Source organism: Eretmochelys imbricata, chromosome 7 (assembly GCF_965152235.1).
Source record: "Eretmochelys imbricata isolate rEreImb1 chromosome 7, rEreImb1.hap1, whole genome shotgun sequence".
Lineage (NCBI taxonomy): Eukaryota > Metazoa > Chordata > Testudines > Cheloniidae > Eretmochelys > Eretmochelys imbricata.
In genome coordinates, this window is record NC_135578.1 from 92306757 (window position 1) to 92333178 (window position 26422).

A 26422-nucleotide genomic window follows, 5' to 3' on the forward strand; every position below is an offset into this window, starting at 1 on the left:
CTATATCTCTCTGTGTATGCATGAGTGTACTAATTCATTCCCAGACATTGCAAACCATTCCTTTTAATTGTATGGTACCTGAATAATCTGATCTTTATGTTTTACAGATGAAAGTTCAAAAGCTGACAAGCCCAAAGTAGATGAAGAGGGTGATGAAAATCAAGACGATAAAGATTATCATCGGAGTGACCCACAGATTGCTATTTGCCTTGATTGTTTACGGAACAATGGGCAGTCAGGGGATAACATAGTAAAAGTGAGTTGTTGGAAAGAATCTGTGCTGCTTATTATTTCCTGACAATTTAAGATAAACTTCTGTGGGAGAGAGTTTTGCAGTGTTCATGACCTATAACCATCTCCATTGTCGCCATAACAAAATCCTCTCTTGGTTGGAGCATTATAAAGAATCTTGCAATTTTCACAATTCGCTGCCTATAAAATTACTCATCTGTGATTAACCTTTTCAATAATCTATAGGACTAGCACATGTTGTGGTAAAACAGGATGAGAACTGGAATACCAAATAGAAATGTACACTGTGGTATTACAATATTTTAGATCTTCTTCTGTTGTGGTTTGTCCACTTAACATGAACAGGCTCAAATATCTTCCCATCACTTTCACAAAAAAAGTATTTAGTATTTTTAACCCAAGGATTGCTCGAGTACTGAGGAACTGAGAGCCAAATCTTCTGAGCTATAAACCTGGTGTTGACACTAACTTGTTCTGTGACCTTGGGCAAGTCACTTTCCCTATTTGAAAAATGGAGATGATGAGGCTTGCTTACCAGTCTTCCAGCACTTAGGGGTATTTTCTTTCTCTCATGTCTGAACTCTTTCTAGGGGGAGTAAGCTATGTAGGAATCCTTGCCGATTTTACTGTCAAATTGTCAAACTGCTGCAGAGAGAAAATCATAAAATGGTAGATACAAAGTACTCACCTAGTCAAATACTACAGAATGTTTTACTGTGTAGGTGTGTATTTTAAACAATCATGCTCAATATTTGAAACTCTTACTCAGTAGAAAAGTCTTTGTTCTGACCTAGGATCATCAGAACTGTGTGTGTGTCCATGTCCCTCCCTCAGCTTGATAACTCACATGTTGCAAGAAATGTCTCTTTCTCCCAAGATAGGTCTCTGTGTTTTGCAGGTTGGATGAAAAGTGTTAACCACATAAGCGCTAGGGTCTGCAATAACAGATCACATCTCAACATTGGGGCCTTAGAGAGTTTTCACTGGATTACTTGAAAAAGGTTTTAGTCTTTTACTCTTATAAGCCAAAGAGGTTTCAAGAAGTGTTCCATCTGTTCAGCTATCATGTGACTGTGTCCCTTTCCTGTTAGCCTATGTCCCTTTTATATTTTCCTCATTTCTGTATTTTTTTAAAAACTGTACAAAATACTGATACATTGGAAGAACTTGCTTCGTCAATGTTGTTGATTCCCTTAAAAGAAAGTTAAAAGCAATGCAATAGAGGACCAGCAGGGGGCTGGACAAAAATGGCTTCCTGAAGCCTGAGATGTAAGGGGTTAGCAAAGTAAACTGCCTCCATCAACTTTCTGAACCTACTAATTCCTCCTGTAAAGCAGAGCACAGGTTTTCAGAAGATGGAGTCTCCAAGGGAAAAAAAAATCAGAACACCTACTCCAGAGGTAGAAATCAAGGATAAAATGCTGGAAAAATCCTGGCAGATGGTGAAACCCAAGAAAAGGAGACTAGGAAAAGAAAAGACACATCCTCTTGATAACGTAATGTCAGTGGCAGAAGTGAACCTGAACAGGAGTACTCAGATATCTGAGGAATCAGCTAAAGATTATACAGAAGGGACTTCCTGAAGTCATCAAGAATGAACAATTGTGAAATAACTGTATTAATGTTAGAAGGGAAATAGTATGGTGTTTGCTTTAAGTGAGATGAGCATAATATTGTGATAGCTGCATTTTAGAAAATAAAGGTTCAATAGGGAATGGGTAGGGGTATCCTAGGGATGGAGGAGATTGACAATAGAGAGGTAATGGGGAGGAGCCCTTAGGATCAAATGTAATTCAAATTAGCAGGTGATAATCAATCCCTGAGGGTGAGGGTCAAGGTCCCATAGGTGGAGAATGTACCATCTTTGAATTACAAGAGAAGCAGTCCAAGTATTCATGGGGAGAGTACAGAGGTTTAGTTCAGCAAAACACTTGTTTGGGGAGTGATTTACATGCTATGGTGGTATTTTGGTTTTGGATTGAAACTATGGGAAAGGCAGGAGTGGGGAGGCAGAGGGGAAGTGTTATAGGAAATAGCTAGGGAAGTTTAGAAACAGAAATCAAGCCATATTCAGGCAAACTATCACGAATGCAACACAATTAGAAACCAGAGACATCGGACACAAAGATTCATGCCATCAAACAGCTAAAAAAATCACAATAATTTCAAGTTTTTCAGTAAGCTTAAATAGTTATTCTCAATGGCTCTTCCTTTTAAATAACATCTTTGAATGTCAAAGGGCTAAATAATTGCATTAAAAGGGAAAAAGTTCTGGCCAAATTTAAAAAACATGCTCTTAGATTATTGTACTTCAAGAACCTCATTCTCAGGAGGGGCAACTTTATGGGCATGAAAGGTAATTGGTTTAGGCAGATCTTTACTTTGGCTGAAGCAAAAAATAGATGTGCATGTATTTGCTGAACATGTATGTTTTAACATTAAAGACCAGTTTAGCTTGTTGAAGGGCACCATGGCTGGGTTATTAATAAGAGTTGGCTCAGTGCCTCCCAGTGAAAAGCAAATTCTTTTTTTTAAGATTTTTAAAATTCTGAAGGACTTTAGGATGGAGAAATTATACCTGGAGGAGACTTCTGTTTCACACTGATTCTTTAGGGGGACAGATCTGACAAAAAAGTCAAGAGGGGTGGGAAAACAGGTGTAGCATTGATTTCTCTGTGCTAATAACGCAATCTCAGATTGTAGGAGAGAACTGCACCCGTGGGAAAGAGACTATACATTTTATTCACACCCATACTAGGCTAGATGTATTGTTTCTGTCTAAATCCTTAATGACGCAGACAGGACCTGAACAAATTGGCACCATTACAGGGTCAGATCATGCACCGCTGAAAGTAGTATTTGATAGGTGGGATAGGTCCTAAAGATGACTTTTTTGGGGAAAATGAACTGCTTGCTTCTCCAAGACAAAGATCGGGTTTCAGCAGTTAAAGAGGATATTGTTAAATACTTTCAGATAAATGATATACAATGATCTGATATTTATATTATACAATATAAAAAGAGGTCTTATCTGGGAGATAGGTAAAACTGTATTTAGGGGCCATTTGAATAAGCAGAACTCTCAATTGAAGAAAGAAAGAGCTCAAGAAAAAAAACAGAACTAGAATGGGAGATTAAAAGATTACAAGAAAGTCATACAAATAGGTTCAAAAGAAGAACATCAACGATTAACTAATATAAGGGGAAACTGAATACGTTGATGACAGATGCCACTGAAAAATCCTGTAGGTATCCAAAGCAGATGTCTTATGGAAAAGGAAATAAAAATGATAATCTTTTGACTCAAAAGCTTAAAGGGATTCAACAGCAACGTGTTATTCCAGTAAGTAAAAACAATCAGCAAAAGATAATTACACACCCTAATGAAATATGTGCTATTTTTGCTGCTTATTATAAAAACCTCAGTATGTCAGATTATCCAAGCTCTGAAGCTATTCAGAAATATCTGTAAATAGCAGGCTTGCCAAAGATAAAATTGATTAAGCAACTTAAGTTAAAGAAATAACAGAAGAAGAAATGTTAGAGGCAATAGCAAGCATCAACAGCGATAAAACTCCAGGACCTGATGGTGTTCCAACTGAATTTTACAAGATATTTAAGGAGGTATTTGTGGGTCCCTTAAGAGGTACCTTTTGCCCTTTTCTGTTAAAGGAAGAACTTCCACAACCTATGAAAGAAGCTACTGTTATTCTCCCTAAAGTAGGAAAAGATCTTACTTTATGCACTGTTGAATCATGACATAAATATTTTAGCAAAAATACTAGCTAGCCAATTGCAAAACTCCATGCTCTCAGCTTATATAAATCCAGATCAAACTTGATTAATTAGAGACAAATGTCAGACAATATTCAGAAAGTACTTGGAATCATCCAAAATGCTGAATCGAGTAAAGATTTATTTCTTTTGATATTGCTTCTTGTAGAGAAACCCTTTGGTAGAATAGAGTGGAACTTTCTATTTCAAGTCCTGCCCCTTATGGATGCGGACCCCCAGTTCCTTAAATAGATAATTGCTTTTTACACCAGTCCAAAAGTAGCTGTGCAAGTTACTGGGGTTAAATCAACACTGTTTGAATTACACAGAGGGTCTAGGCAAGGATGTCCATTGTCCATTACTTTTTCACTGGCATGGAGCCTTTTGCACAAAGAACAATGAATCTGTCACAGGAATAAAACTTGCAGGAACTTCATAGAATCATAGAATATCAGGGTTGGAAGGGAAGTCAGGAGGTCATCTAGTCCAACCCCCTACTCAAAGCAGGACCTAATCCCCAACTAAATCATCCCAGCCAGGGCTTTGTCGAGCCTGACCTTAAAAACCTCTAAGGAAGGAGATTCCACCACCTCCCTAGGTAACCCATTCCAGTGCTTCACCACCCTCCTAGTGAAAAAGTTTTTCTAATATCCAACCTAAACCTCCCCCCACTGCAACTTGAGACCATTACTCCTTGTTCTATCATCTGGTACCACTGAGAATAGTCTAGATCCATCCTCTTTGGAACCCCCTTTCAGGTAGTTGAAAGCAGCTATCAAATCCCCCCTCATTCTTCTCTTCTGCAGACTAAATAATCCCAGTTCCCTCAGCCTATCCTCATAAGTAATGTGCTCCAGCCCCCTAATCATTTTTGTTGCCCTCCGCTGGACTCTTTCAAATTTTTTCACATCCTTCTTTTAGAGTGGGGCCCAAAACTGGACACAGTATTCCAGATGAGGCCTCACCAATCCTGAATAGAGGGGAATGATCACATTCTTCGATCTGCTGGCAGTGCTCCTACTTACACAGCCCAAAATGCCATTAGCCTTCTTGGTAACAAGGGCACACTGTTAACTCATATCCAGCTTCTCATCCACCGTAACCCCTAGGTCCTTTTCTGCAGAACTGCTGCCTAGCCACTCAGTCCCTAGTCTGTAGCAGTGCATGGGATTCTTCCTTCCTAGGTTCAGGACTCTGCACTTGTCCTTGTTGAACCTCATCAGATTTCTTTTGGCCCAATCCTCTAATTTGTCTAGGTCCCTCTGTATCCTATCCCTAACCTCCAGTGTATCTACCACTCTTCCCAGTTTAGTGTCATCTGCAAACTTGCTGAGGGTGCAATCCACACCATCCTCCAGATCATTAATGAAAATATTGAACAAAAAATTATCAGAATGTATCTTTAAATACAAGTACTGTCATATTATTTTTAACTAAGCCAAATATTTCCCTAAAATAAATTTCTAAAGAAATCCATGACTTTGGGAAAGTGACATAATTTACTTTAAATCCAATCTGAAATGCTAGCTATAAATTTGCCAGATTCTGAAAAGTCTGCTCCAGAAAATTTGAAGGTACAAATGGGCAACAAATTCTACAAGATACCTGGGAATTTAAATCTCAGACAACCTAGAAGAGCTCTATGATTTAAATGTCAAACAACTATTTCAGCAAATGAAAAAAGATACGGAGGACTGGAGCGAGTATGCAATTGGGTTAGGAAGAAGAGTCCATTCAAAATAAACGTTTTGCCAAGAATATCTTTCTTGTTTCAAAATCTTTCTGTGATTATCTCAGATAAAATCCTTGCAGGAATACAAAGGTTGTTGTTAGAATTTATATGGAACAAGAAAAGACCTAAAGTGAGTGTACATACTTTATACAGACCCATTGAATAGGATGGGCTAGCTGTTCCAAATATCTATGGTATTTTCAAACTAGCCAGTGCAAAGCAGTAGCAGATTGGGGGTGCTCTAACTCAGCCGAACACCGGGTCTTTACTGCCCAAGAAAATTGTGGCAGTGTAAATGTCACCAGCCTACCTTGGATTAATAAAAAAATCAAGCCTTCCAGAAAGTTATACACATCCTTCATGAATTAATAATAAAACTAAATAAATATAGGCACTACAGTAAAATTAGTTAACAGTAAACATGCCCACTCTAATAAATATTCTTGTAGCAAAAGTTGCATACATGCTATTTAAGTGAGGGTGCTTTGTTTCAAAATATCTAACACCCCGACTCTGATATGTTCCTTTAGGGTTTAATGAAGAAATTTATCCGCTGTTCTACACGAGTGACTGTGGGAACCATCAAAAAGTTTCTCAGTTTAAAATTAAAGCTTCCGAGTTCTTATGAGGTAAGTTCCCCTGCCCCCAACTGCAAAATATAAATTTAAGCTTCAGCTAAACAAAGGCTTTTTAAAATAACTCAATCAGTGGGTACAAGGCAGTATTCAGTCTCTGGTACAAGGTTTTCTAAACCTGGAAATGAGCCATGCCCGCTAAAGGGCACTTAAAAAATGGAGCACCCAACTGCACTTGCTACCCAGGCACCTTCATATAAATACTGCTTGTTGCTCAGCTTTGGAGTGACCATCATTTTGTTTTGTCAGTAAGGTTAAGATTCTGTCACAGGTATTCTTAGTAAAAGTCAGGGACAGGTTGCGGGCTTCCGTGAACTTTTGTTTGTTGCCTGCGACCTGTCCCTGACTTTTACTAAAAATACTCTGGGGAGGGAGGGACAGCTGCTCCAGCCCTTCCACTGCTCTTGCGGCAGGGACTGACCCAACCCCAGCCAGCTTCTTCGGTGGCCCCGGGGCTAGCCGCTAGTCAGCTGTTCCGGGGGGGTCACTGCTCCAGCCCCCATGCTGCTCCTGCAACAGGGGCTGACCCAACCCCTTTGGCAGCCCAGGGCTGACAGCAGCTCCAGCCTGCCCCAGAAGAAGTCGTAGAGGTCCTGGAAAGTCACAGTATCCATAACAGAATCTGTGTAATACTTACGTATTAGTTATCTTTTCAGTTTTTTGATATACAGGTCTGTTTTCTCTTCTTGCCTCCTCTTATATAGTTAATAACAAAAGTGAGCCCTATAGCTATAACTGCTGAGAGAGGAGGAGTGGTGACTAGACATCACCTAACCAAAACATTCTGCAGTTTCATTAGTGATTCTTCATTTTTACTGTGTAATGTGAAAAGCAGCCCAGTTCTGATAGACTAGCCTATGTCTAAGAACTTATATGGCCTCCATTACCATAGTATCTGAACACCTCATGATCTTTAATATATTTGCCCTCACCATACCTGTGTGAGGTGGGGAAGTAATATTCAACTAGTCAGTGGAGCAGCTCCTCTGCTAAGCAGCAATAGGAAAATTTCTAAAAAGTCTCAGTGGAGATAAGACCTGAGTGACGATAAACAGGGGACCCCACAATGCCATTTTTGTAGAAATGCTTCTCACAGACTTATCTCACTTCATCACATTGCTTCCTTCTCCTGCCCTAAGTCCTCAATTAATGAAGAATGGTATTTGCATTTTTGGGTTATTCTTATGTTTTTTAATAAGCAGGAAAGTGTGATAGTCATGTGTGTATCCTTAGGACTGAAAGAGTATTGCAATGTTCAGAGCATCTTCCAAGGCACACTGTAAAGCTTTTCTCTTTACTCAGATAACTGTATAGGATTAATAAAATCAATATTTTAGGGGGAATTCATCTGCATTGACATTTATCAATATGTTATTTAATCAATGTATGGTTCATGCACTAAGAGTCTCTGGTGGGATTATTAAATACCTAAGAGATTCACTTATGATTTCATTTAAAGTAACAATTTTATATCTGTTGGACTATGTCATCATCTTTTTTTAAAGCTGGATGTACTATGCAATGGTGAAATTATGGGGAAGGATCATACTATGGAATTCATCTATATGACAAGATGGAGACTAAGAGGCGAAAATGTGAGTACTTTTATGATTTTTACATGTATTTGTGTGTGCCTGTGTAGAGAAAGATTTCTTTATAGAGTTTGTATGGCTTCGTGGCTTGGTCCAAAAGGTGTTCTGTGATCTTTACAAAATTTGTATTTAAAAATTAATCTCACATACTCTTCAGATTATTTATATTAAAAAATTCTAAGATTAGTTATTGAAACACTACAACAGGCATACTATATAGAGTTTGACATTCAGAATTAGCAGGAATACTAAGTTTGAATATACGTTCTAATTTTGAATTCTTAGGTGAAATATCTGAAACCACAAACACTTAGTCATCCTGGGAATTTCAGCTGAAATAGTATGATCCCTTAACTTGCAAAAGTCTAAGAGTTTGTGTCCAATCATTCTGTATTCAGAATGCTCTATTTATAATACGATGGGACATTGAGAAATCATTCGAGCCATCTAATTATTTTGACATTGCTTAATTCTGTATTCATGTCATGTACACTAAACATATAATAATGTCCACAACAGATAGGACAGCTAATTTTTTACCCCCACATATATAGTTTAGAAAAGCAATAGCTATCTTGCTGAAGGACATTTCTTAGGGATCAATAATCAAATTAAGTTAGTAACCCTTAGGTTTGTTTTGGACCATTAACTACTCCCATTTGATCACTGATTGTCAGAAATCATCTCATTGTCTGTTGTATTTATTTTATCTTTCTTTTATATATTCATTCATGTTATATGTGGTTATATATTTTGCTATTACCTTGCAAGGCTTTGGATTGTGTGCAAAGTGGTTGCATTTCAGTGCAAGGGGAAGCTGCACATGGGTTCAATTAAGTTAAGTACTGGTGTAGTTTTACATACTGAGCTGTAGTAAATTCCAGAGCACCCCCATCACTCTGTTTTTCTGATTTACGAGTACTCACTGTGGCATGGGCAGAGGAGATGGGATTAAGCACAATGATGATCAAACAACTTGCAAACTTCTTTAACAGTTTTACCTTTAAACCTAGAAAGACCTTTAAAAAAATTAATTTCTGCATAGCAAATATTGACTGGGTTTGAGGACAGAATATTGCACAGAGATTAAAATAGCTATCAAGAATGCAATATTGCACCATCAAAGAGTGTTTTAATCTAAGAGTAGTATTGCCCTTGAATCCAGTTGATATTTGTTTTACTAACCTTCTGAATTTTGGTAACATTGCTTTGTGCTCTAAGGAAATATTGAGGAGAAATGAGGCAATAACAATAATAGAATGCATTCAAGATGGCTGAACTACTGCCTCCTGTCAACACATGGATCCTTGACAGTTGTATTGGTTTGGAGGCAATATTTGGACAAATGCTCATATTTGCATCAGCTTAAATTTTTCAAAAAAATTAAAAGAAAAACTTTTTCTTGGATATATATGATGTTACTGAAAACTCAGTGAAATTTTATGGATCATTTATAGTCCCACAGAATCTCCAGGTGATGCATTCACCTTTTCCATTGGAGAATTATAAATTATTCTTAATAGCCAATGATTGCAAACCAAAACCAACAGAAAAAAATATAAAATGTATAATACTGTCATCTTTGAAGTAGCTCAAGTCTCTTCAGGGTGCTATTCCTGCCTGGGTGAAATATTTCAGAAATTATGTTGGTAACAAACTCTCCAGTTATTAATCTGTTTGGAAACTTCTTCTTTTTTTTTTTTTTTTTTTGGGGGGGGGGCGGAATTATCAAGAAGGTTATAGTAAGGCAGCTCCAGTGATGTATGCTCTTCTGTGGTTGTCTAGCCCCTGGTCAAGTTGGTTTTAGGCCAAAGTGTGGTACAGAAGCTATACTGGTTCTTAGCTGATAATCTTTCTTTGATGGATGAAGCTCAGTTAAATCCATTATCTGTGTCTATGACACTGTTCACTGTGACCTTTTGTTGACACACCTCTGGACACCAGGAGAGCTAGATATAGTCTAAGAAACAATGATAATATATTCCTTGGAAAATGCTTTTCTATTTTAAAAATAATTAATTTTAATTCTCTAATTTGAAACAAAAAAAATTAAACGATTGATGATAAATGTATGTGTCCAGTTGTGGATGCCTCTTATCTGATCAGAAAATCATCTCCTCCGCAGTTTCGGTGTCAGAACTGCTCATCTTCGCAAGTCTGCTCACAGGATGGCACTTTTTATCAGGTAAGAGGCACTCACGACTGTACATATTACAGATCCTGTCAACATTTTAATTGTAACTCGTCATTGTGGAGGTTTTATAACTCTATGTTTCTCTGAGCTAAAACTTGACATATAAGGTCTAAGTCGTCTATTTATTCATTCCATAAAGCTTGTATTGAATTAATGAAGTACATTCAGGAGTTTTAAGGCTTACGATTTTTTAAATAAAGGCTTTTTATCTTCATGCTTCAGTGCATACAATGATCGCCAGCAGGGTGCTAAAAGACGGCTCCACTCTTCCCTTTCTCCCCTTGTCCTCCCTTATGATAATACTGCATGGTTAGGGACTGCATGGTACTGCATGGTTAGGGACATAATGGAAGTTTATACCTCTCTAAAGTATCCAAAATTGGCGAGTAAAGAAATGTTAGATTTTTCTAATGTTGTGTTCCTTTTTACTGCTTTAAAATTTGGAAATGGGCTGACATCCCAGCTTCATATCCCTCTAATGGAGCAAACCAAAACTCTAGATCTAAACACTCCAAAACATTGGAATCAAAATCTGACAAAACTTTCTCAAATTTTCATATTGTTCACAATGGGTGTTCTAATTTGGCCTATTTTAAAGAAGATTTCAAGCAGCAAATTTGGATCTGAACCTGGTTTCAGTGTTTGATTTGAGCCCATCTCTATTAAAAATGGCTGTTTTTTAAAAATGACCCCAAGTAATATTTTTCTTACATGGAAAACCAAAATTAATGATCGAGGGTCAAATTCTGATACAAATGACACTTTGCAATTGTGCTGACTTCAGTTGAGTGACTTTGGTGTAACTGAGGACAGAATTCAGTCCAAATAAAAGGGTGTTCTAGAAAAACATTGTTGTTCACGCATCACAATTTGTATTTGTTCAGTTAGCTCAACATTTCTAGTGGTATGCAGACTTTGTCCACAGCAGTTTTGAGTATAGTATCGTCTCATACTAAATTTTAGGGGTGTAATTGTCCTCAGTGCTTGTGTATAATTCCCATTAGTGTTAATAGAAGTTAGGTGCTTGTGTTCAGAAGCAAATACATAGTCTGCAAGACCAAGCATTAGTTTGAGGTGTGAAAGATTCTTAAATGTTAAATGGGATGGTTTCCTATTTCTCATGTAGTAATCATATACTGGACTAAATAATCTGAGATTGAGTTTATTTGAGCATATGGTTATTACTTATAACAAGAACTCACTTAAGGTGTTTTCTGTCTTCTCACCCAGATGCCCTAGATACTGTAAATACCTTTGCTCTAATTGTCTGATTTTTCAGATTTCCACACCTAAAAGCCCACAACAATTGTGATCACTCCCATTTCTGACTCCTTTTCTACCATAGTGAGAAAAATTCATTAATTTCTTGCATAAGTCTTGAATGCAATGGTTATTCTTTTTTTTGGTCTCTGAGATTCATCTGTTGTATTTGAAGAATGAAAAAAGAATGCAATATTTTTGTTGCTAATGATAATTTTGTTAAACCTCAGTAATTCCACCCACACAATTAAAGAAGTCTGTACCTCAACTGTTGTCCCTTCTGCTAGTGAAGTCAGAGGCTGTTTGAACCCCATGCTACTGCTGACATAATAGACCATTCCTGATTTTGTGTTAGAGAAGCTTCAACACTGAAGTAAAGTTATGTGGAGAAAACATCAGACTTCGACTGAAAAAATATACATTATATAAATGGAACTTTCAGCAGCAAGTGACCACAAGAGCCACCTTCCTTCCCTAATCACAGTGCTCCTCAATTTATGTATCCAAATGGATGTGTTGCATTTTTGTGAATGCACGATTGAGAGCTATTGAAAATGCAGCCCTGAATGAATATGAAAATAAGGGAAATATTTTCGGGAGATTTCAGTCCTCCTTTCTCATGAAAGCAAGTGACTGGTTGACTTGATTTTCAAAAGAGTTGAGTAACTGCAGCTTACATTGGTTGGTACTGGTTATAATGGGAGCTGTTGGCTCTCTGTACTTCTGAAATATCAGGCCAAGTATGTCATCTTAGAATTGATTTGATCAATATGGGATAAAAACATCTTGTGAATGTTTTTGTCAAATCTAACAGCACAGGAATACCTGAATTATTTCTAGGATCACACAAGTGTGGTTCCTGTATGTCATACATACAATTTAAGTTATGTAGCATGTGTATTGTGTATGGACGATATAATTATTATCTGACTTGTGACCTCACCGTGAAAAAGAAACTTTTCATTTTATTTTTGAAATCTGGTTGTGGATGTAAATTTTATTGAAATGTATAAAACCATATTAATCTAATGATCACCCTAGAGGTAAGTTTTTAACTTTCCTTACGGTACGGTTTAATTATATCTTGTTTGTATTTCGTATAAACCATGCCTTCATGTTATCCTTGTTTGTCTTTTTTTGTTTGTTGTTGTGTTCTTCTTTTGTTTTTGTTTCTAGTCTTACCCTATGGTACTGCAGTATCGACCCAGAATTGACTTTGGTTAGACCAAAGGGCTGGATCCCACTGAGATGAATCCTGCACTATTTGTTTACCCATCGACAGATTGCACAATGAATGGATGTGCCTGGATTAAGGGGACACAACCAGACTTTCAGCATGCAAATAAGGACATTGTCTTTCTTAAAATTGTCAATTGCATCTTTGTTGTTTCTATTAGAGCAAGCCAAGTGCCATTCTGTTACTGAAATGTGCATAAGATATTTGTAGTATCTTAAAAGTGTGCTGCAAGTCATAGCCAAAATCATGACGTGTATAGTCAAGATTCAAAAACTACAGAACATTTTGCCTGCCTGTTAGAAGAGTTTTCTGATCCTAATGTTGATTACACTAGCAAAATGGCAGAATGCTCATTCCATGTGGTGTTGCAATTGTCACATATTTACTATTTTACTGATTATTGTTGTATAAATGATAGCGAACTGTACAAAAAGTTATGGATTATACCTTGAAAATATTTTGTATAGAAAATATATTTAGAACAGTGGTGATTGTGCCACTACATTTTTCTTGTTAAGTTTCTCGTGCGTCCAGGTATAGCTCGCTCATGAGTGTGCAGCAGTCCTTTTTCAATGAATGGAGATTATCCTTACAACAATATTAGAACATAGTAATTCAACTAAGCCATTTTAAAGTGTCTAAATAGATTCTGCCAGTGTCACCTAATAGCACAATAGCCCTTGTGAGTGCAAAATTGTATGATTGGCCTAGAGATTGGAAAATGATATACAACTATTTAGGATAATGGCAGCTGGTCAAATTAAATTTCTTTTAATAAAGTCAGTGTAAAAGTGAGGTTAAAATCATTTAAATATCCAATAAAAAAGCAGAAATTCCTGTCTGAAATTACACCATATGACAAACATTTATATATCTTTTGTCACTCTGTTGCCATTCACATTAAGGATTTCTTTTTAAGATTGGGTTTAGATGTGTCCAAGTGTGGCATATAATAGAGTAAAATAATACAAACTAACATATTTCAAAATACACAGCTTTAATGGCATTAAATTTCTGTTATGTTTATCTGGAGTTCAGAAGCTATTGCAGATTAATTTAATTAGTTATTGTCGCATCTTAAAGCTAGTTCCATAAAACTAGAGGTAATGCAATGTAGTAGATAAGCAGTCTGATGAAAATAGGCTGTTCAAGGCATTTTTTTTTTTCTCAGACCTGGTGGTGGTGGGGAAAAATGTGATTTTTGCCTTAGGTATCACAAATATAATGGTTCTAGTGAAGAAAATTGTATTAAGGTTTCTAGTAACATTGCAGGGAGCATTATATTTCATATATTTTCTGTAGTCTTCCATTGTCTTTGCTCAGTTTACAAGTCAGAGTGGGTTTTTTATTTCAAACTCTGCAGAGATACTTACAGTTCAATACTTGGTATAATTTCTACTTAATGCACAGCTACCAGCATTCCTACTAACTTTTATATGACTTTATGTATACAAAAAAAGGAAACAAATTGACTTTCAGAAGCTACTATAGAATGAATTACTCATGCTTTGAAAATCAAACAAAAAACCTAAATAAAAAACCACAGGGTCAAAGCATAAAAGCTAGATGATGGGAAATAGCTCCTATAGAAGTTTGGTGTCAGTACAATTTATATGTGTTGGGCATGCAAACAAACATGCATTACGGGTGAAATGGTGGCCCCTGAAGTCAATGGGAGTTTTGCCATTGACTTTAGTGACAACAGGATCACATCCTGTTTGTACGCACTGAGTCAAATCCTACCTTTGTGTTCCAAAAGCCACATAACAAGGGGGAGTAGAGACATTGTCCATAGCATTCTGTTAAGGAATCCTGCCATTGCAGATGAAGATTGCATATAATGTGCTGACACAGGGTGCCATGGGAAACACTCTGATACTCCCTTCTGCAGGCACAGTGTGCTGACTGGTTTTGGGGTTAGTTGGGTCATACAGTTGATAGCAACAGATGCACTTGCTGGTTGCAAAGGCTAGTCACCTCTTGCCCTCCCAGTCCATGGCATGCTTGTTCCCAGTCCATGGCATGCTCGTTGGCAGATTTGACAAGCTGCTCCATGGTGGTAAACCCCCAGCTCCTACACAGAGCCTTAACAAATGCAGTGGTACTCTTGACAGACACAGAGGTCTGCCCACATGGATCAGCTTGCAGGAGGGGGATCCAAATTTCTATTGCATATCAATGTTATGTACATCATACTAAATTCCTTTATAAAGTAGCAACAGGATGTTATTTCTAAATATTTACATGTATGTACAAATGACACCTTACAATTTTTATGCCCTTCACATCATAGAAGTATTGTTTTTATGCCAGGAGTATTTTCAAGGTGGCTTCACGTTCAAATGAAAGGTTTGTTTCAAAGCTTTTGGTTTCAGTTTGTCATAAAATTAATAGCAATATTCCAAGCTTAATTTTTAGTTGATTTGGGGGAGACAATGTATTTCTTCAGTTGTATATTTGCTGGTTTGGTACATTTGGACTGGGTGTTTTAAACAAACAGAAGGACAGCACAGAATTTGTCTGCAGTGTTGTTGTAGCCATGTAGTCTCAGGATAGTCGAGAGACAAGTTAGGTGAGGTAATATTTATTAGACCAACTTCTGCTGGTGAAAGACAAGCTTTCAAGCTCACGGAGCTCTTCTTCAGGTCTGAGAAAAGTACACAGTGTGTCACAGCTAAATACAAGACGGAACAAATTGCTAAACGTAAGGAGTTAACACGTTGCAAGAGACCATTCAGGTCATTAAGTGAGCAATTAACACCTCTGCAGTCATGGGACAAAGGAGGACTAGTGGAGCACAGATGGTTATAATGAGCCATAAATCCAGTGTCTTTATTGAGTCCATGGTTTTTAATGTCTAGCAGAGTTGTGAATTTTTTCCAGCTTTTGAAGGTGTTATGCGGACTTCCTTTGAGGATGAGGATAGGTCAGATATGGAGTGATGGCTTTTTGAAAGGTGTTTGGTCACGGGTGATAGGGTGATTTTTGTCTTTTATCATTTTTCTCTGTGAGTTCATTTGAGAGTATAGTGATTGTCTGGTTTCACCCACAGTTGTTAATGGGGCATTTAGTGCATTGGATGAGGTACACCACATATTGTGTTAGGTATGTGTAGGACCCATGGATCTTGAATGGTGTATTGTGGAAGATATTGATCATTATAAAAGTGGAGATATGTCATCCGGGTTTTGCATCTGTTGTTCTGGCAGGGTCTAGTGCCACTTTGAGTTGGTGTATTCTGATCTGTGGGGAGCTTGCTTCTGATGATGACCTTGGTAAGGTTGGAAGGTTGTTTGAAGGCCAGAAGAGGGGGTTTGGGAAAGATTTATTTCAGGATGTGGTCCCATCGAGTATGGGTTATAATTATTTAATGATTCCCTATATGGGTTCCAATGTGGAAACACCATATTACCTGTGGGTAAACATTTTTCTCAAATATTTTTCCCACTTTATCTTGAATGATCTCTTGAAACGTGTTAACTTTTTATTTTTAACCGTCTGTTCCATCTTCTATTTAACCGTTGACAATCTGAGTATCTTTCCCAGACCCAAAGAAAAGCTCTGTGAGCTTGAAAGCTTGTCTTTCATCAACAGAAGTTGGTCCAATATAAGATTTTCCCTCACCTACCTTGTCTAACACAAAATTTATCACTTTGAGTCCATTCTTAAGGCCATGCCATAGACAGAATTTTGCACCCAACCAACAAATTCATATTGGATTTAGCATGGCCACTGAAAATTCTTTTTACTCTATTATGAGGGCCCATGAGTGACAATGAATAGAGATTTGAATGTTTCATAAGATTTTCTGCATTCTAAGTTCAGGAAGCCAAAAATTTGTCTTGCTCAGAATTGACAACTGTATTATTTCATGGTTTTTGTTTGTTTTTTAAATCCAGCTCAGAACTGGATTAGGGAAGTCAAATCTTCTTCACTGTAAGTTCAAAAACTAAGGACAGATACATTTTCAATGTACTTAGCTGAGTATCCTGTCTTTCAGTGCTTTTATAAACATACGATCTAGCTACCTACAAGTATGAATTTCAGATATGACAGCATAGTGCCTGCTTGTGGTTTGGTTGAATGCTTGTCCTAGGGGTTAGATGCCAGCCAAATTGATATCTATATGGGCAGTTTGCATAACACAAGTGCTGTCTCTCCTGCAGTAAATTCCTCTTTTCTTATACTGCATAGTGTGACATGTCTACAGATATGTACGTGTGATTATCCCTGTTGATACATTGTGCCAATTAAAAAGTAAGACAAATGTAAGAATAGTCAAGTGCATGTACAGACACTTTTGAGTGCCAAAGTCAGATTATAATGCAGTGGGAACATGGGTATTCAATGAAAATCACACAGCGTCTCCAAATAAAATAGGACACTACTACGTACAGGCGTGCTTGATGTGGACATTTAAATAGCAGACAGTGTCTCACCGCTGCATAAAGTCAATCAGGAAGGAAGAAAATAGCTGAGCCCACAATAGTTATTCTGCAATTCCCACCTGCAATGGGGGGTGGTCAGACCTAAAATGAGACACTTTCCCTAATTGTACAACCTTTAACTCTATCTCACAAGTTTAGGTTTTTTTCTAAAATGAGAGCCCAGAAGTTACATCCTCCTCCTTCTCCCAGATAGCCCATTAATAGAAGTCAAATGTAATGCCTTTTGTTAGACTAGAAATCTGTATGCAGTGTATGTCCCCTAACATACTGTAAATTAAGAGTTTACAGAATAGGATCTTGTAAGATCTCAAAAGCATATATAATACAAATCTATTAGATTAGCATGAAATGTGCATTACATTGTGTACTATTAAACTACCTTGACTAAGGGCCCAATCCTGCAAACACATGAATAATTCTTATTTGTCTGAATAGCCCCCACTGTAGTCAGTGGAACTTATCACTACAGTAAGGATTATTCAAATAAATGTTTTCAGAATCAGACCCTAACGTATGGGGTGCTCAGATAGGAAACAATGTGCAACAAAAATGTAACTATATTCTTCTTTTTAATGACATTTTATAATGTAAATTATTTTGACTCTTCTGGTTTTACTGAAAATGTTATTTAAAGGAAAATGGTGGATTACTAATATAGAATATCTTTTAGACCCACTTCATACATTTTAAATAAGAATATTTTTCTGTGTATTATAAATGGTCTCAATATTTTCAGTAATAGTATTTCTTAATAGAACTCTACATAGAAGAATCTTCCTTCAAGTGAAACAAGCCGACATCAAAGAAATATTTTCTGTTAATTAGGCAGTTTAAATATGGGCAAATACAGTATCTCACATACTAGAAACTATTTAAAAAGGATGAGTCTTATGTTGAGTCAATTTTATTTTCCCCTAATCTTGAATTCTGGATCCTTATCTTTTTCCTTAGTCTGAGATATTTTGGCTGTATTTCTCTTGCAAATTCCAGGGGCAACTCAGATTTGTCCATTGTGGTTTAGGACTTAAATTTACTTTCTGCAGCAGAGTGGTAGACAGGGCTCCCATCTTATCCATTTCAATCCTAGCTTTTTAAAGCTGATTTTGTGACAGCAGCAACCAAAATCTTTTGCTCTCTACTCTCCCATAGTGAACCAAAATTTGTAGGGCTTTTCTCCCTAAATGGGACCACCCACTGAGCTCTTTTGCTCTATATGTTTTCCATTTCCATATCACCACAGAGGTCAAGAGGCAATCTATTTGCCATAAGGTCTGAGAAGCTACAGAAGGGCATTCCATGGAGTTGCAGCAAAACCACAAAAGCCAACTCAGCTAGACACTAAGGGCTTGTGTACACAAACATTTAATTTCCCACAAACTGCAGTGTGAATATACCCTACACTAGCCTGCTCTCGATCCTGCTGACAAGTATTAACAGTTCATTAATACAGTCTCATTTAGTTAATAAAAGAACTGTTAATGCACGTCAGTTAGTCCATGGCAAAATAAGGCAGGGTAGAGTCACATCCCAGTTTGCCACAAACTAGAGAAGCCCTAACTGATTGAAGTTCTTGACAGCATAGTTATTCAGTGCCAATTCTCTGAGTTTCAAAACACACCAGCGGAATCCTATGTGGAGAAAAGCTTGATACAGTGCTAGCCGATTACATGGACTAGCCAAAGTGTTTGCTCCCATTCTAGTCAAGTTGAAGGATGTAAAGGTCCTTTTATTCCTATCCACAAGGGGGTAAGAACATAAGAAGAAAGCCCAAACCAAGAAATGAGTCCAACTCCTCTTTCCAGCTCATTCAGTTTGAGCAGTCAAGTAGGCCTACAACAGTTTTCAGTCAAGTAGGCCTACAAAGCAGGGTATTCCCTTTTCCAGATACCTCATTCTAATTTCAGGTTTCAGAGTAACAGCCGTGTTAGTCTGTATTCGCAAAAAGAAAAGGAGTACTTGTGGCACCTTACAGACTAACCAATTTATTTGAGCATAAGCTTTCGTGAGCTACAGTTCACTTCATCAGATGCATACTTGCATAATGACTAACAGGTAAGTTCAGAACCGAGTGAAGCAGAGATGCACCCTGGAGTTCCAGACTCCTCCACATCTCTTTTTCATCCCTCTTCAACCTCGCAAGACAACTAAAAACATCAAATAATCCTGAAGGAGATCTCACACCTGAAGGAGAGTATCCTAGTTCAGTCAGACAGTCACCTGGAGTAAGAAGCAATAGAACTTGTCCCTCAAAGTTTCGGGACTGTGCTTCATATTCTTCAGAGTAAGAAAAAGATGAGGAGAGTCCAAGTGGTCTTAGACAAGGAAAATGAACAGGTTGACAAAATAGAAAATATTCAGATAGAAGAATTTTCTGAAGCCCTCTCAAAGTATCATTCACCTAGGAGTTGAATGCAGCCTTACCAACACAGGAAAGATTAAACATGGCCCACGCACTGATCTTTAAGTTGTGCGTACTTGCAGCCCCTTGGTCTTCTGGCCTTGTACATAGAAATTACGCCCTAGACAAGAGTGCATATGGTATTACGTCAAGGATTTCTCTTATGAGCCTGGAACTGTCACAACAAGAGATGTGTAGGAAAGCAGATACTATCCAGAGTGTTTCAGTGATTCATTTGGTGGTGATGGGAAGCTCATATGATTGTAGCAACTTCCTTCTGCAGTCCAGATACCAAAATCCAGACCTCTGGTATCAACCTTTCAGGATGGGGAACACACCTGGAGCACCACAATAAACAAAGTTAAAAAAGCTCCAGAGCATCAGGTTCCCAGATTTGGGAGCCTTCAGGCTGGCTCTTTGAGACTTCAGCTCTTGCCTTAGGGAAGGAGCATATTCTAGTTCAGTCATGACCATGGCATATATAAATTGACATGAGGACGTGAGAATTTCAAGTCTAAATGCCAAAGTAATGCAGATTCCCTCCTGAGAATAAACTCATCTATTTTCCAATAAAGCAAGCCACATAGGAGCTGTCCACAATGCTACAAGCTTTCGCAATCCAGACCTTTGAATCAATGATACATAATTCCCTGTATTTCCTTATAGTAAAGTTATGCGTCATGTCAACCAGAAGAGTTTCAGAAAACATTGCTTTTAGGAGACAAAGCTTTACTATATCTTCCAGGAGGACAAGATAAAGCTCTTTCTACTCTAGAGGCATTCATAAACAAGGTTAACCCATCAGTACTTCATGGGAGATTATTCATTCATTTTGTCCAGTACCTCACATTTGGAGAGGATAAAAGCATGGCATATCCTACATGTGAGAAGAACAGTGAAATATACCTTAGTAGAACCAATCAATTCAGAAAAATATTGATTGTTTTGTTTTTGCCCATAATGCCTGGGCTAAGCCAGCTAAATCCTCCATAGTCAGGTGGATCTAGTCCTGCTTCACCAAAGCATATTCAGCTGTAGACAGACTGATTCTAGAAGGGATCAGAGCCTACTTAACACTTTCCAAGATGGCTTTCAGGGCAGAAAAAGCTTGAGCCACCACAGAAGAAATCTGAAAAACTTCCACCTGGTCATCTATCAACATTTTAGTAAAACGCTATTGGCTTGATCTTCCCTTCTCAACTGAAGCATCCTTCTGTGGGAATGTGCTCCAAACAGTGATCCCAGAATAGATTAATGCTACTAATTTTAGAGAAGGGGAATATTTTCCTTGTCTTACTCATCTTTACTTCCCAGCTAATTTTTTTCCTTACTACTCACTACGTCCCAAATGTCTCAGATGGATGGGAGGGAGAGGTCAGGATCTTTCAGATGGGATTTCTAAGTAGGGTTTCCTTTGACGCAAGACATTCTGCTGGTGTTTTTACAATGGTCACTTCTGAATCCTGTCATTACCATTAAGAAGTTTGTTTCCTTTACTGATAAGCAATTTAATGTTTCTATACAGCTCTGGAAGCACTTCAAGAGTGGTGGTAGGGGTGTGGAAAAGCCCGTAGACCTGAGCTGCCTCTTGTATTTGTAGAAAGAGAGGTGCAGCTCTAATGTTTCAAACTGCAGGAGAGGCCAGTCCCATAAGATAAAGATTCCATGATTATATTAACGAACCAAAGAGAGGCATTAGATTGAATTTGCATATTGCTATGATATATGTACTTTTTCTTACAGTAAACTATTAAATTTTTTCTAGCAGATATTTTTAAAGGGGGCTTAATACGTGACATATAAAAGGATGGATGGGATGAAAATAAATTGTTATTTTTTTCCCTTAAGGTGATGAGCAGCAGGCAGGGTTTGGATTAAGAGAGAATGGTGTAGTATATAAAATTCTTACAAGGGTAAAACATTTTTGTGCTGCTGGCTATAGTCTTAAGTTTTCTATTGCAAACAAAGGTGAAGCAAAGATGTTTACTGTCAAAGTGAGAAGCATTTATTCTGTGGTGATATTCTGGTCCCATAACTGTGTTTTGTATTCTATCAGGTGATTAGCAATGTAGATGTTGCCGTTGTGTCTGAGGGATTTTGGTGCAGTATAATCAGTTGCTTACTGTACCTTTTTACGGGAAAACTGAATTCTGATTGACTTAAATTACTCCGTGCATCTGCCTATCATACATTTAATTTATTCATAAAGTTTTTTTTAAAGACTATATTTTTATGACTTATTTGCTTGCCTAATAGTTTAAGGGACGTTTTAATACCAAAGGTCAGCCATCCAGAAACTGACTTGGAATAAAGCATTGTCATTTTCCGTTGAGGAGTGCAGTGGACATCTAGTTAGTCAAGTGTAATGCATCTGGTATCAAACAAACGTATGTTACTGGTGGTAGCTGTTTATTGCCAAACTAGAGTTTGGCATACCTGTCAATTTTTGAATAACAGATAAATTATTGGAAATTAGCATAAGGATTGAATTTACCAGTCATGGGTAGAAAGAATGGTCCCTTTTAGGTCATGGGTAATGTCTGTTAACAAAAAGAAGCATAAAGGCTTGCATTACTGATATCTGTGCTATACCTGGCCTGTGAACTAATAAAATACTTCCATGTACTGTCAATCTCATAAACCTTCTGAAGCACAAAATATTCACAAAGATACTTTTGGGTTTTCTAGCTGTAGCTTAGTGAATTTTTGGAGGGTAAAAAGGACAGACTTGGAGGATCATGCAAAGATATTAAAGTACATTTTACAGATTTTATAGCTATTTTTTTAGCAAATGGCATTGCTTTCAGGAACATCAGACTATTGATTAGTAAAAATATCAAGGTTATTTTGTGTGTGGTGCAGTAAAAATAAAAAATTAGATAAATCTCTTGCATTTCTTTTCCAGGATAGTCCTGAACTACATTGGAAAAAACAGAACAATTATTTAAAGAGATTTTAAAATCTGTCACTTAAAAAATTGCAGTAGCTCTTATTTCTTTTCTTTTTTTTCAGGAGTAGAAACTTCCTGGAATAAACATTAAGCAATGGATAACTTTGTAAATATTTTCCCAAATGCAAACTCAAAAATATTTTGCATTTTAAAAAAATCAATGCAAAGCCTGATCTATTAGATGTTCCAGGCTACCGAATAGTCTGTATAGAGTACTCTAAATGGCATTTTTTTGGATGGGGGCCTAAGTGTCCTTATATAAGCTGTGATCCAAGTAAAGATAAGAAAGGAGCTTGTGGTGGGCAGTAATTCTTCCTTGCATCTGGTCAGTGGCTATCCGTTTTTAATACAACAGCCCTCACAATACTTAGAGATCATAGAACGTATTGTAATGTTATGTTGCTAATTTTCTTTTAAAATATAAAATATTTTAAGCTTTTTGTCAAAAGTGATAACACCTTATTACAAATGAACCTTTTTGTGGTTGTAAAATTTAGCTTATAAATCATTCAAATTGAAGTGAAAAAAAAATACCAGGTCATTGTTAATGACTTAGTCTATCCTACTACTAAGAATATATGTATTTTTATAAAGGAAAAGCACTTGTAGATATTTAATCAGTCCAATATCTATGTTTATGTTTTGAAAAAACAAAAAGCTGCTTAGAGAATCACTTAAATATTTTTATTTTTGTGCTCAAATGCATTCTCAGTTGATTTATGGAATGTTTATTCTGTATAAAGCTGTATAGTTGTTACAGCTGGGCTAAATGCATTTTATACCTGGACTTAGCCAAGTCTATCTGACCATGCTACAAAAAATGTCTACATTATCAATAATTTGATTGCATAACATATAATGACGGTGCTGTTTTTTCATTTTTGACATTAGTTTCTTCCTACCTTATAACATTCCTACTTTATTGTATTTGTTGTGATACAGCAAATTTCATTGTGAGGGTCACATTCCAATGGATGTTTTAAGGTATACAATATTTACATAGTCCATTTACAGTTTATGCAATCCATAAAATTATCTAAAGTTACAACAGATTTGCTAGACATCAGTATTTAATAGCAAATTCCCCACTGAATGAAAATGACATACCAGATATGTGAAGCAAATAGTATTTTCCTAGTGCCGTGGGACATATCTGATACTCGATATTTTTGAATTTTAGGAAACTGCTGCTGGAACATATGCATGTTACAACTGCACCTTTTGAGTTACTAGTACATAGTAATTTGTACCAACCGTACTTTTAAACTACTTTTTTGAAAACACAAAAAACCACATGATATGACATTAGGACTTAATCTCATGGAACCCTGGACACTGAAATGGTGAAATTGCAATGATGGCTGAAATGCCATTCTTAACCCATTTTTTGTGCCAGCTTGTACTGTAGTATATCTAACATCTAAAAGAACCCAGCAACACACACACCCCATTCCAAATGAATTCTACCAGATCACTGTTAAAGACAGATGGCCAGACTCTGATCTCAGTTCCACACATGTAAACCCACAGTCTTCACACAATGGGACTCTGCATGGGTCTTCACTAACAGGTCCTCAGGCTGGGTCAGAGCTCTAGATTTGACTTTAATGGTGTTTCTTTGCTTTTACATTCATGTAACTTAGACTTGAATATGGCCAAGAGTTCCCACCTTAACTCTGAATTTCCTTACATTTGTGGCATCTGTCATATCTCTAACATTAGTCACACTTAATGTTTTGTGTTAGTTTTCCATAAGTTTGTAAAGTTTAGTAACTATAAGCCCAGAAGTCCACAGTAAATTACAATATTACAATCCTAAATGTGTGTAAATATTTACATAATTAAATAGTGAGAGGATTTTATTCAATAGACTGCAAATACTTGATAAAACCATTACCATATTAATACACTTACGCTTTTCTTAAGTTCCTAAAGTAGTCAGTATTTCTTAAACATCTTACAATTTGAATATTTTACACTTTTTAAATTTCTTGTTAAATAGCTACTAATAGTATGTCCATATTAAATCAATGGGGGCTCAACATCTCAGGGTCAACAAAGTAGTATTTTAGAATCTCAAACCACTTTGAGTTATAAATGTAATATATATGTAAAATATATATTGCAGCCCTATATATTTTTTTAAATAACCAATTGAGTATTTTTGTTAGTGTATAAAACAAGTACTGTCGTTTCCCCCCCGCTCTGCCAAAGGTCACTCTGGAATATTCTTTTCAGCTGAGTTATAACTCTTTTAAAAAATAGTGGGTTGTCCTGAAAAAGGATGATAAACCCATAACTACATTAGAACAAGTGAACACTTCTATAATTAGGTACTGAGTTGGTACTAGCCTTCATTTGGCAAAATCAGGTCTGTGTTGTATTTTGATGCAGAGAGAATTGAGTTTGTTTGGAGTTATATCTACATTTGTAAAGAGGGTAAATTTTAGTACAATAACTCATGCAAACTCTGTAAATGGACATTTTAAGAAATATATTTGATATGTAACAGTTTCTTATTGTGATTGTATGTATGCTTCAGTACCAGTGATGTTAAATTGAGTGTTTCATGTAATTGTCAAGAATATCCACGGCACCTTCATTTACTGCTATAGTAAGTTACAATTGTGTAAGGTCCATATGCTGCAAGATGCCTCTGGCCCAGTTGAATTAATCCTATGAAAAATCTAGATGAGCAAGAAGTATAACTAATCTGCTTACTAGCACTGAATTGCTCCTTTCTGAAAGCAATAAATATATTCATGTTGTAACATCTGTTGTGCAGCCTACAAATACAAATTGTTTTGTTGCATTTTGTTTTCTATATAATTTATTTTGTGCAATAAAAAGTTTCTCTGGTTTCTCTGACTTTTCTCTAGATTGTAAAAATATTTGAATTCACATTTCCTAATTTCAAATCTAATCATGCAGGCTTTATAGACCAATTAAACGGCAGGTGCCTTGCTTCAAGGAGTCTCTTTTTGCAATACTTGATTTAACGCTCAATCCTATATGATGCTTTGTGCCTCCTATAGGCATGGTGTGTCCTGGTCATTGATGGCACTCAGCTAACCACAGGGTTGGGCTTTAAATTAAATACAACACAAGAGTTGACCTAAACAAGGGGAGAAGAGATAGGACATGACAGTGTTAGAGCAATAAAAAATCAGGACTTTTAGTAATCAATTAATGTAATATTAAAATGTCTGAAGAGTGTCCAGAAGTGAAAACTTCATTCAGAATGTAATTTTATAAAAACCTACTTTTAAAGTTATGAAATACCAGTGCTCAAAACCAATTGGAAATGGAACGCTATATATTTTTGCTAGATCAGCATGCACTTGTTTTATGTGGAAGATTGTTGAGTGTTGACTTAGAGTTACTACCAGCAACCACTTAAATGTATAAGTATTCTACTGTATGTTAAACTTCCTCTAGATGAGTGTTTCTCAACCTTTTTGATACCAGGGACTGACTTGCTGCCTTCCTAACTGTATCAGGGAGATCTCAGGGACCGGTTGTTGAGAAACACTGCTCTAGATGACATCATATGTACGGCCCTTGAAGTTTTTAAAAAGCTGTATGGAAGTTCAAGCATTACACTGCTTTCTCTCCTACAGTAGAAGATAGGATGTGCAGTAACCATTAGAGCATAATTTCACCAATTATTTGCAGTATAAAGAAAAAATTCTTTTGTCAGATCCACACATCCTGATCTCAGAAAAGTGGCAAATAGGGCCTGAGGATTGAAACAGTAGCTCCAGATCATGTTTCAGATGGTAGAGTTCCAAACCAGATGTCATCAACACACCTTCTTCTCACTTAATTTCTGTTAGAAATTTGCGTAAAAGGTTAATCTCAGGAGTGCCAGCTATTCTACCTTTTAAGTGAAATAAGTCCCACTCTTCCACCTTATTTGATGTGAGATTGGTAGGAACATTTCAATCAAT

General features: G+C 36.8%; 1 protein-coding gene across 3 annotated transcripts in view; it reads left to right on the plus strand.

Annotated features, from left to right (window-relative positions):
* PCGF5 (polycomb group ring finger 5) overlaps window positions 1-25340 on the plus strand; it is a 64951-nt gene extending 39611 nt beyond the window's left edge. For 2 of the 3 annotated variants that reach the window (XM_077822466.1, XM_077822468.1), the window contains 5 exons: window positions 108-256; window positions 6289-6387; window positions 7899-7988; window positions 10111-10170; window positions 12616-25340. In XM_077822466.1, the coding sequence (XP_077678592.1) occupies window positions 108-256; window positions 6289-6387; window positions 7899-7988; window positions 10111-10170; window positions 12616-12663 (446 nt within the window). In that variant the 3' untranslated portion in view covers window positions 12664-25340. The remainder of the gene's footprint in view (window positions 1-107; window positions 257-6288; window positions 6388-7898; window positions 7989-10110; window positions 10171-12615) is intronic. The other variant, XM_077822467.1, reaches the window with a different exon arrangement.
* The last annotated feature ends 1082 nt before the right edge of the window (window positions 25341-26422 follow it).